Source organism: Mugil cephalus, chromosome 14 (assembly GCF_022458985.1).
Source record: "Mugil cephalus isolate CIBA_MC_2020 chromosome 14, CIBA_Mcephalus_1.1, whole genome shotgun sequence".
NCBI classification, from domain to species: domain Eukaryota; kingdom Metazoa; phylum Chordata; class Actinopteri; order Mugiliformes; family Mugilidae; genus Mugil; species Mugil cephalus.
In genome coordinates this window covers 9,179,789-9,191,395 of record NC_061783.1, presented here as the reverse complement: position 1 = coordinate 9,191,395, position 11,607 = coordinate 9,179,789, and the positions used below count along the sequence as shown (strand labels likewise).

The following is an 11,607-nucleotide window of genomic DNA, read 5'->3' as shown; positions in this document are numbered from 1 at the left end:
CATACTATTGCTCGTGTCTTCTGTTCAGGTTTTCCTATAAAACACTAGCAGAACTTTAAATATTAAATGAAAAATAAAGAAATATGTTAAAGTCATGCGCATTTTGGATGTGTGTATCGTAATGGACCGGCGGTACTGGGCGCACTCTTGACCAGTGGCTTACAGAAAATACGCAAACACTCAAATGACAAATCAGTCACATTGTTTGGGATTTTACTTCATCTTCGTGTAATGCAAAACGATACAAAGTTCCGTATAAAAAGTATTAAACGTGATACATGTGGTACAAAACAAGTGTCTTTTCCTGCCAGCCAGCAGCCATCTTTACATACTGTACAAATATGAGACAATATGATGTCTATGAAGTCAATATTAGCACCATAGTTGAAATCAGTGGTACATCACTCGAGCGTACACATTCTCTGCACTCACAACAGAACACACATTTTTGAAACACACACAGGTGCGAGGAAATGAAAGAGGAAAGGCACAAAGCGGCGAGGGGAAGTCAGAGGGACTGGGCTTCCTCTGGTGTCTGAAAAGGCCCTGATGATCTCAGCTGTTCTGAATGAATTCTCTTGTTTACAGCTGCACCTATGTAACACTGCACTTCATCTATGAGAGGACTCTGTGTTCTAAACCAAACCATAAACATATTCACATATTTTTTTTTTGTACTGTACAGTGTCAACATTTTTTTGCGGCTTTATGGATCTAGTCGGAGAACCTCTGCATGTCACTGTCTCTCCGGGCGCCACTGTCCAGAAAGCGCTCGCAGGGGAACTCAATGAGGTTGCCCTCCTCCAGCGGGGCAAGCCGCGCCGGTCGGTTGCTCTGGTAGCTGGTGAAGTCGGCAGACACGGAGGCCGTCGCCATGGCGGGCCGGAACGGTCGCCTGGTGGAGTACATGTGCCGCACGTGCACAGCCGACTTCCTCCTCTGCAGCCTCCTCCTCAGGCTCCGCCCCAGCCAAACGCCGCCGATGACGAGGAGCAGTGCGGCGTTCCCCGCCAGCGTCGCCACCGTCACCAGCTGGAGGTCGGAGGTCAGCGCTGCCCCGCGGCCGAGGCCCTCGGGGAGAGTGACCAGCCCCGCGCAGTGGTCGCGGGGCGCCACTTGACACACAGATCCTCCCACCACTCCTTCCACGCAGACCATGTAGGTCACGTCTGAGCTGAGCTCCCTCAGGGTCACGGAGCGAGTGGTGCCGCGGGCGTAGACGTAGCGGGGGAAACGGTCTGGGGTGCCAAACCTGTCGAACAGAACCCTGTAGTGGACTTCGTCCAGGCCTGGCCCGGCCCCCGGCGTGTAGCGGTGATGGTCCCTCGTGGTCCAGTGGACTGCGACGGAACTGGACGTCACTTGATCCACTGACACGTTAGTGATGAAATGGCGGTTGAACACGCAGGGGTCTGCGATTACGGGTAAAACCACCTCCTGATCTGACCGCAGAAGATCGAACTTTTCTCCTGACTGCACGGAAGGAGTGGGAGTGAGCCTGATGTCTGTCACGTAGCTCGGCGTGGAAACACCTGGCAGATCCGTTTTGGACACGACCTTTGACCTTCGCCTCCCTTTGGCTCGTTTCCCAGCTGCCTCTGCAGGAGGTCGCAATCTCGGGCTGTGAGACACCAGCTTTTGTGTCTGTCTCTCAGGTAAAGAAGAAGGCTGTGCCACCTCTGGACCCCCTTGGTCTCCTTGAATTCCCACATCTTCCTGCCCCTCTCTTTTCCTTTTTTCTCCCTCTTTTCTCCTCACCACCCCTGCTCCCGCACCATCTGTTTCCTCCACTTCTCTCTTTAACTCTTCTTTCTGCAGCTCACCCCCTTCCCCTCCATCCTCCGACTTTGCTTCATCTGCCTCTCCTCTTCCTATGCCCTCCACCTTTTCCAGTACGCCCCCTCCCCGGCTCTCCTCGGGCCCAGCTTGACTCCTGCACAAATGGGTCCAGTTCCCGAGGGGCTGCAGCTGGGAGCTGTTCACATAGTCCAGATATTTCCCCCTCAGAGTCATGGGGTAATGACATTGCACAAACACAGTCAACAGCTTGCCCTGAGAATGGGCTGCGGTCATCCATCTCTTCAGCTCCTCCAGGCGACAGTCGCACGTCCAGTTGTTGCCATGGAGATCGAGGTCGTAAAGGAGATTGTTGAGGGCAAAAATGTCGCCGGACAGGCTGGCGAGGACGTTGTTCTTCAGTTTCAGCACCTTTAGGTATTTAAGCCTCGAAAAGGCCAAAGAGTCCACGTTAGAAATCCGGTTGCGGCTGAAGTCCAGCTCCTCAATGCGCTCCAGTGGGTCGAGGAGACCGGCGGGGATTTCCACCAACTCGTTGCCGTCAATCAGGAGCTCTCTGAGGCTTGACAGCCCCTTCAAAGCGCCGCTGCCCATACGGGAGATTCTGTTGTTGCTGAGGGAAAGCTTTGATAGCTTTTTCAGGCTCTGGAACACGTGGTTTCCCACGTATTGGATTTCGTTTTCGGACAGCAGCAAAGTTGTCAAAGCTCTGAGTTGGGAAAAAGTGAAGACGTTGCGCACGGCCGCCTGCTTGTTGTTGGCCAGGTTGAGAAAGCGCAGGTTGGTCAGTTTGGAGAAAGCGTTTCTGTGGATGTGCTGCAGTTTGTTTGATTCCAGGTGGAGATAATGTAGGCTGGTTAAGGTTCTGAAAACAGAGTCCTGCAGGGCTTCTATTGAGTTACCGTCCAGGCGCAATTTCACGAGATTGTCCAAGTTGGAAAAAAGCTCCGGGGTGATTTTCTTAATGCCATTGTCATTTCCATAGAGGATGGTTAATTTCTTCAGGGGCTGTAACGTCCCAACGGGTATTGCTGTTAACAGATTGTGCCCCAAGTACAGCTCCTCCAACCTGGAGAGTTTCTCAAATGCTTTTGGGTGAATAATTCCTATTTGGTTGTATTGTAAATTCAAGCGTACGAGGTTACTGTACCGCGTGAAGTCGAAGGCGGAGATGTTGGCGATGAAATTACCCCCGAGGCTGAGGATCAGCAAGTCCTCGGGCACGGGCGCGGGAGGCTTGGGCACCGTGCGCAACCCGCGGTTGGTGCACATGAGGTGCTGCGAGTTCTGACAGTCGCAACGGTCGGGACAAAACTCCATCCCCGGCGAAGAAGACATGCACCCACCGAGCCAGAGCAGGAGAAGGCACGTCCCCGCCAGGAACTTGCTGCCATCCATTCCCATAGCGCGCATGGCACGATCAGATTCTGACAATGCATTCGCTTTGTGCTATTCAGGTGCAGTCGCCCCTCTCTCCTATCACGCCGCACGCCCGCTCTTCCATACCTCAGTCGTTGCGCTGAAAAGTGTTGTCAAGTCGCTCCATCACTTTGCAGAATCATGGCGCAAATTAATTTGTCCCGTGCGCCTCTGGTGCGGTCTGAGGAAACGCTCGTCTCCCCAGTAAAGCCTGCATCCCCCCCGAGTGGTCATCTGCTGCGAATTAGACCCACTGAAAAACACACACATACACACACACACACATACACACACACACAACGAGAAAGAAGTCCCTCCCACGCAACTCTGCGACCCTGATAAAACCAGATGTGCACGAGTCTTTACGCGCGAGATCCTGGATTTTGCGCGTGCGCGCAAGCAATCAAACACACTGGCGAGAAAGAGAGAGAGAGAAAGGGAGAGAGGGAGAGAAACCCTTTGACCGAGTTTTGTGCGCGCCCCCGCAGTCACCGGGGGTCTGAGATCTGGATCAGATCCCTGGTATGGACAGAGCAGACAGGAAGGTTTCCTTCCCACGGAATCCCAGGAGAACCCCAACGTTGTTCAACTTTTTCACAGCAGATTTCAGACGGAGTCAGTCACTCATAAAACAAGTTTACAAAGAAATCACCAACACAATGTCACTGTTATGTTTTTAAAAGCAGTGGATGATCATTCATAAACATAGCCTGTGTGTTTGTGTCCGTTGGACATTGAGTCTCAGCAACAGAGACACTTTTCCCCTGATCGGTCTGTGTTCCCTCTGTACTGTAGGAACACCACCAACATGCAGCCCAGTAATGTGGGTACTCTTTTCTCATTAACGTGTCCTTTGTTGCCGAGGCCATAAGGAGCACAGATGGTTCACATTTGCAGACGAGGAATTTCGGGTCGTGTGTTAAGACTGGCGAGGAGAGGTGCCAAATCTGAGTTAAGGATCTCCGACTTGAAAGTTGGGAAATAAACGCAGTGTGAGTGGAGCATGAGGATATTTAGTGGAGGTAATTTCGCAGACAGAAAAATGATTCTTTGCACTGTGCATGAAGGTTTCCGGGCCTGTCTGGAAGCACGCGGTGTTAATGCCAACACATCTGCACAATCATACAGCAAACACAGGGAGCGCCCTGACACTCGGATCCGGCATCAGGTTGAGTCCACTAGCCAGACTCAGTTCTTATCTGTTTCACTGTGGGGCGTGTTTTTAACCAGCACGGAGAGAGAGAAGAAAAAAAGTACCTCTGCACGCAACTGGATAGACCTACAACAGATCAAAGTCACATGGGTGTGAACAAATTCAGCTCCATGGTGTGTGACTGTTGCTGTCACTCTTCTGTCCTGTCCATCACCACATTGACCCCGCCCAGGCGATACGATTGGCCCGGCAGATCTTTGCTGGAGCATAAGCACGCCACCAGTCAAAAGTTTGGACACACCATCTCATTGAATAGAACAAGAAGGTGCGTCCAAACTTTTGACTCATAGTGTTCCCAACAGAGTTTCTCCACACCAGCTTTGGATGGAGAAAGTTCCGACTGGCTTCCAGGCTATGAGCTCACTACTTTTTTTTTTTTACTGTTAACACGTTTTAACATAACATGTTCAACGGTTGACACTATTTATCCATTTCTTTTAGGCAAATATTTTTTACTATTAATAAATTCTTTTTTTAGCTAACTTTTCCACTTTTTGACAGCGGATGACTTTATTGTCCATGACTAGCAATTTGTCATCCACAGTAAAGTTCCCAACTCACTCAGGCGCACATAAAGCCATACACCGCACTAAAGCACAAGACTCACATAGCGTATATTCTTTTCCACACACCCATGTGAACAAGTGATGCAATGGTTTCCAGAGCCTGAGCTAATTCATGACCGTTGCAGCTCTGTGCATTTCCAGCATAGGCCAGACGCACTCCCCGCCTGGCCTCATTCTCATGCATATCTGCTGGTAGACATCATCGGACATTATAGCTCAGTGTGTGAACGAGTGTCTGTGAGAGGGGGAAAAAGACAGAGAAGTACAGCCCAAGGGGAAGCCCCTCTCTCTATGGGAGGTCATTTCCTGTCTGGCCCCTTCACCATAGTATTTCTGCATCTCCACTCCCCCCCCCCCTTCCCTCTACAGCCTATCTGTCCCCACAGTCTTTCTACTCCTCCTCTGAGGAACACACACAGTCGGAGGAAAACAGTCAGAGATCGGGCCCCAGACACAGTGGGACCAGTCCAGTTATTCCATGGCAGTCGCCTGGGCTGTCTCAAAGCCGAAAGGAACACACGAAGCTTTCGTCAGCATAAACTGGCTCGCGCTATAGCATCAGAAACTGTAACTTTAACTGCATTTGGGAGGGGGGGAAGCGGTGAAAGATCCACCCCCGAGGGGGCAAACACGATGGATGAGGGAAGAAAAGATAAACAATGCGAGGAAAGTGAGAACGGTGGACGAGAGGGAGAGGAGGGGAGCGGGTGCAGTTTCAGACTGGTGTGCGGTGGATTGTTGTGAGGGAAAGCACGCTTTCGAAATGACCCAGATTCACAAAGAAGTTGCCAAAATAGGCCCAACACACAGGACCCCGCACAGAGCTGTCTGACACAGCGCCTGCACACAACAAAAGCTGCAGCCTGGTTTCACCGGCCCATCCTTTCATTGCCTCTCCGTCTCTCTCTATCCCCCCCAGCGGGCCTCTCACTGACCAATCAACCGGCCATATGACATTTCGGTCTCTCAGCACCGAAGAGAAGAGAAAGTGTGTGTTTGTGTGTGTGTGCGCGCGCAGGAGAAACCTAAAGCTGAGGGGAGAGAGAAGAGCTGCCTGCACTTGAGTTCCCCACTTAGTGTGTGCAAGTATGTCTGCATGAAAAGAATAAAAAGAATATCCAGGTCACTGCTGGTGGCTCAGTGTGTGTGTGTGTGTGTGTGTGCATACATGTAAATGAGCCGATACTGCAGTGTGTATGTAGGTCGTCTAACGGGAGTGTTGGATTTCTCCTGTTGAGACGGCTTCTCATCAACGGGGGGAAGAGACACACTCGGCTGTATTTTAAAGAGATGCTGCGCGTCAGGCTTTTTAATCTTCCTGACTCGGAGTTGCCATAGCAGGAGCAACTAACACAGGTGTTATATCAGTAGCATGCTTAAACACGTTCTGGTGTCATACATACTTTTCTGTGAGAATTTCCTCCAATCTTTCTCCCTGCTCCACCTGGTCCCCATGCCTTAATTCCCGTTGTTGTCAGATTATGTCATTCCTCATATTATTATGTTTTTGCCTTCTGGTAACCTGTTTGATGCTTTATCCGCCATCTGTTTGACTGTAAGCCTGTATTTGATCATCAGTTAATGGGCTGTTCCTGCCTGCCTAGGATTGTCTAACCCCCCCCCCTCGTTGCCTTTATCATTGTGCACTCCTCAACAGTGTTCTGGATAAACCTTTGAAATATCTCCCTTCAAGGCATTTCCGATGAGCCACACTGTCTACCTGCATGAGATGTATTTTTGTGCTCTCGTTCCGAGAAAAAAAAACATAGGAGCTCTTATTGACATGATTCCAATTCTGACCAAAAATCTCAGCTTTTGTTTTGTTTTGTTTTTTGAGCCATGAGTCACCACTCCACCCTTAGAAACTGTTGGCTATATAGCACGCAGAACTGACCACCGAACTTCTATGTGGAATATATGTTCCATATTCTGAATGTACGTAAAAGCAGACCAGGCTTGTCTTAAATGAAATAATTGGGAAATGTGGCAATCAGAAGTCCTATTTAAAACATCCAAACTGAACTTTTGAAGATTAGGTGGAGGGATATGACGTTATAGTGAAAAGACACATACATCCACGTGATGCATTTAACACAGACGGCATAAACCTCAAGAAATACTTTAGAAATTGTTAATTTTACACCGACTGCTGCCGGTTTGGATAATGCAGAGGTATATTTCACATGAGAGTTCTTCTGAATATACAAATCTATTTTTTGCAGAGTTTGTTCCTCTAAACTACACAGACTGGCTTCTGTTAACTTCATATTTACCTTACAGACATAAGAGGGGGACGGATTTGTTCAACGAATTCAACCAGGTGAAAATACTGTTCACTTCACATGTACAACCAGTAATATAGACTATATAGTACCACACACAAAGATCAACTGATTTCTGGCAATATTATGGCAGATATGTATGTGCTCAGGGATTTGTTCTAAACAGCATGCATATAAAGATGTGGTAGCGCGATAGCTATTTTAGACAGGGTGAAACCCTTGAAGTAGTCCCGCGTATTGGACAGTTGTTCGTGCAAATGCTCCCAACGCAGCAGAACTCGCAGCATGGGGACTAACACAAAGCCACAGACTTGCAGAAAGTTGTCAACATGTGCATCTTATTGCATCTAAATGTCGGCGATGTCGAGGTCCCACCATAGCCCCGCGGGCCTCCCTCGGATCAGAGAGACAGTCCATATGAGACACATCCTGGTAATTTAACACTGCACGAAACTAGCTCATATCCACGGCTTATCATAGCAATCAGTGTGCGACAGATGGGCTGCACCGAATGAAGACAGAGCAGCGGATTTGTCCTTCAGATAAGAATTCCAGCAGTGCTGCAATCAATAGTAACCGGCTCAAACAGATAGCAGATTGTCCATTTCGCGTGCATGAGCACATGTGAAAGTGCTACATGTTTCCCTGAGTGAACTCTTGATGCTTCTATACAGTATCAAACTAAAAGGGGGGATAAAAGGGAAGCAAAGGACGGAAAAAGACAGGATGGGGGGGGGGTGGGATTGTATGTGAGAAGAGTTTACATGAGCAACAGCTGCTGTGATCATTAAGTGCTTTAGCTGGACAGGGGAATCGTAGATCCAGTGCTCGCTCACACGCATTAGCAGAGCGCACGTATGTTTGTGAGTGCACGAAAAAGTGTGCAAATGCATTTAGAGGGAGATGGTGATACATTTGTCTGCAACAGCGTTAACGTGTTGCGGCGAGCGGAGACTGAAGACGTCCTATATGAGATACAGAAGATGAAGACGCAGCGTTCCCTCAACGTGCGTGCATGATAGAAGAAGAAGACTGAGAGGAACAAGAGCAACACCTGGGCCCCATGCCTGCAAACCTCCACATTCCCAGTGCTCCTCCGTTCAACTCCTCCAGCTGGTTCCCATCGGAGGCACGGGGGAAAGCAGTTCAAGATGGACAGAACCAGTAAAAGAAGCAAGGAGTCTGGTTGCAACAAGTGACAGATGCTTCGTTAACCCTAACCCCAATCACGGCGCCACTTTAAAAAATGCATACAACCTCATCAGAATCAGAGCATGTCCCAAACAGTGGCCGTCCACATGAAAGATGCACCATGAGAAAAAAAAAAAAAAAAAAAAAGAAATGTCTGATTGCACATTCATGCAATGTGGGAAACGCATTTTCACGACATGAACAGTCTTCTCGTTGGGAGGGCTCCAGGGTCCGCTGCCTCACCTCCCCCGGGGTCACGTTTGGCTGTTGGGGATCAGTGCGCTAAAACAAGCCGAGGAAAAGGGGAAAGACGTGGAGGGAAGGGAAGGAGGGATGGCAGAACCTTTAGGGTTTCAGTTGACCCTGCGCGCACTGAGAACGGAGGGAACAGAGTGCAGAAAGGGAGGAAGGGAGGTACTCGACATCTGGAAAAAATTAGAGAGCCTGCTATTGCCCATGTTGAAAGTCTAGAGGGAGTGGAGGTAGAGGAATAAGGAAGCTAGTGTAGAGGATAATGTGCGTGTGTGTGTGTATGGCAGGGGGGACTCTTTGATCTACTAAGTTTGATAGAAACTGTCTAGATGCCCATAATTGGCCCCGGTCACATAATGACATGGAGACTGTAATGCTGTAAGATGTTAAGACCACTGGGCTGCACAGAAGATAACACTCAGACCCAGGACCTCAAACACCCCGAAAACTGCGATAGAGACGCATGGGCACACGAAGAAAAGCACATGAAAGCAAGCAGGGGAAAAAAGCACCCATATGGACACGATCTCTGGATTAGCATCGCTCAATCACAATGCAGTACAAGTCACAAACAAGGCTGCAGAAAAAAAGATGTGGGCTTTGTGAGTCATTAAAACAAAGTCATCAATCAGTAAATTAGAGAGCTGAGACATCTGATCCGCAGCTGTTTGGGTCCCCACATTGCACTGCCTGTGTGTAACATCGCCCTCTGCAGACATCAGATGTTATAACTTAACAGAGCATTGTGTGCCCTTGCAGAGAAACTAAGTTTTTTGCTAGTTTAACAAACCGTCATGGACCATACAGACTCGATGTCTACTGTATTTGTGTTGAATAACTGCAAATAACTGTCTGTTCAGTCGTACTGAATTATCTCAACTACTGGACAGAGCCCTGTGAATGTGGCTAATTAGTGAAAAATATCTTGACAGCTTTGGCACCTTAAAAAACTTTGCATCAATGTTCTCGTCCAGATGAATGCAGACACTAAAAATCCACAGGGTTTTAGCTCTAGTGTCAAATACTTCCGATACTTGCAGTTGCTTGCATGTGCGTCCCGATCCATTGGCCTCAGGTGCACTTTGTGTTTGCCATATATTAGCAAACGTTAGCAGCCAAACACATCATGTCAACATGTCAAAGATAAGCCTACACACATTACCATCTTTACACGTCCCTCTAATACAGGCTGCTGACAGTACACCTCACAGAGCCAGTGTGGCTGCAGACTCTCCCACTTGTTTAATACCATTTACCTCACAAGATTACAATATGATAGTTTAAGACCTGTGTTGTTTGTTCTTACATGTGCAATCCTGCATGTCTAATCATTTTAACTAGACTAACTAGTCTATTTGCTCTCAAACAATACATGAATTGAGAGAGAAACAGGAATAACGAAGGCCCCACGTGTAATTTTTTTGCATTCTGTAGTTTAATCACATCCAGCATCAGGGAGGAGATTCAGCTCCAGAAAAGAAAGGACCTTTAGTTGAAGGGTGTTCTGATCTCCTCCTTACACTTAAAGTAAAAATGTCCAGTGCAGAGTAAACGGCGACCCCTCTTGTTCAGTCTCAAGCGGGATTAAGGCCCTCCCAGATTCTAATTTCCTGCATCAATACAAACTGCTCTGTGTGCACTGCAGTTACCATGACTAACCTACAGATGACACTGTCACACACAGTCAGCTCACATGGAACGTCTCTGTGTGCACCGTAAGGGACAGAGATGAGGAAGTCTCCTGGTCTCCTAATCAATCTCCGTTTAAAAACAAGATTTGAATTGTGCTATTAGTACCTATCACGGGTCCTGTGTGTTTTCTTTGCTACTGACAGGCATTGTCAGTACAATAGTCCCTACTGTGAGTTATGATAGGGTGTGTTCCCTGGTGACTACCATTGTTCACTGCTTAGGCAAGTTCACAAGAATCCAGCTGGGTTTGACACTGATTCAAACAGAGATAGCAACACTTTACGTCTGCTGTATTTCCGAAGTTGCACCACTACATGACAGCGAGGGACGCACACATTCCCCTTCACTGTCTCAGTCTCAGGCCTGACTTAGGGTTAGTCAGCCTGCATTCCTCCCAACCCCAAACACTGCTATTAGCGTTGTCGTCTCCAGGCTTGTGGGCACACCCTAGCTCTCCCTTGCAAAGACTACTCCCCCCTCTTTTTTTTTTTTTTTTTTTTTTTAATGTTTTTCCTTCCCTCCGTTGCCATAGAAATAAGCTCAGACAGGAAGTGACAGCCTCGTGCCCATGCAAAGGAGGGAATTTGTTTTGTTGGGCAAACAAATCCACAGCATGAAGGCCGTACAGGGAGCCGCAAGGACAATAGAGGTGAACTGATTGTGCAGAGCTTTTCGGAGAAAACGGGTTGAGCAAATCAGAGAAAGACGGACACATGCTCCGTCCATCGCCCGCTCACTCCATTCACTCATTCCATCTGTGTTGCAACTTTTCTCACTTACTCATTGTTTAAGTAAACATTCAGCAGCTGTGGGTAAAGCTGTCTTTTGCAACAGAAATGTCTGAGGAAAATTACAAAATATTGTGCTGACTATGGCAAGAAGCCCTTAGAGCAGAAGGATTATGAAGACAAGCTGTACCTCCACACATAGTGGGTTTTATTTTTTTTTAATGATCTCAAAACTGAAAACTGGTGATAATATCAAAAGCGTATGTTTTAGATTGGTAGACTTAGTAGACTGATGGCAAAACAGTGACTGGATGCATTTGTCTTAGTAAAGCCATAGTAAAATTCACTCACTTGTCAGTTCACTGGGTACACAGGTGAAGAAGAATGCATTCTCACATAACTACACGAGTAGTAATAAACAGGCAAGTGAATGGAAAAATTTAGTAATCAGACAAAGCAAGCAATGG

General features: G+C 47.9%; 1 protein-coding gene across 1 annotated transcript; it reads right to left on the bottom strand.

Moving 5' to 3' along the window:
* Window positions 1–196: 196 nt before the first annotated feature.
* Window positions 197–3,478, bottom strand: tril (TLR4 interactor with leucine-rich repeats). The gene has a single exon (XM_047605317.1). The coding sequence runs from the start codon at window positions 3,208–3,210 to the stop codon at window positions 715–717; it is 2,496 nt and encodes an 831-aa protein (XP_047461273.1). The 5' UTR covers window positions 3,211–3,478; the 3' UTR covers window positions 197–714.
* Window positions 3,479–11,607: the final 8,129 nt, after the last annotated feature.

Coding starts and splice junctions, on each gene's coding strand:
- tril (XM_047605317.1), bottom strand. CDS start 3,210: ATGCGCGCTATGGGAATGGATGGCAGCAAGTTCCTGGCGGGGACGTGC.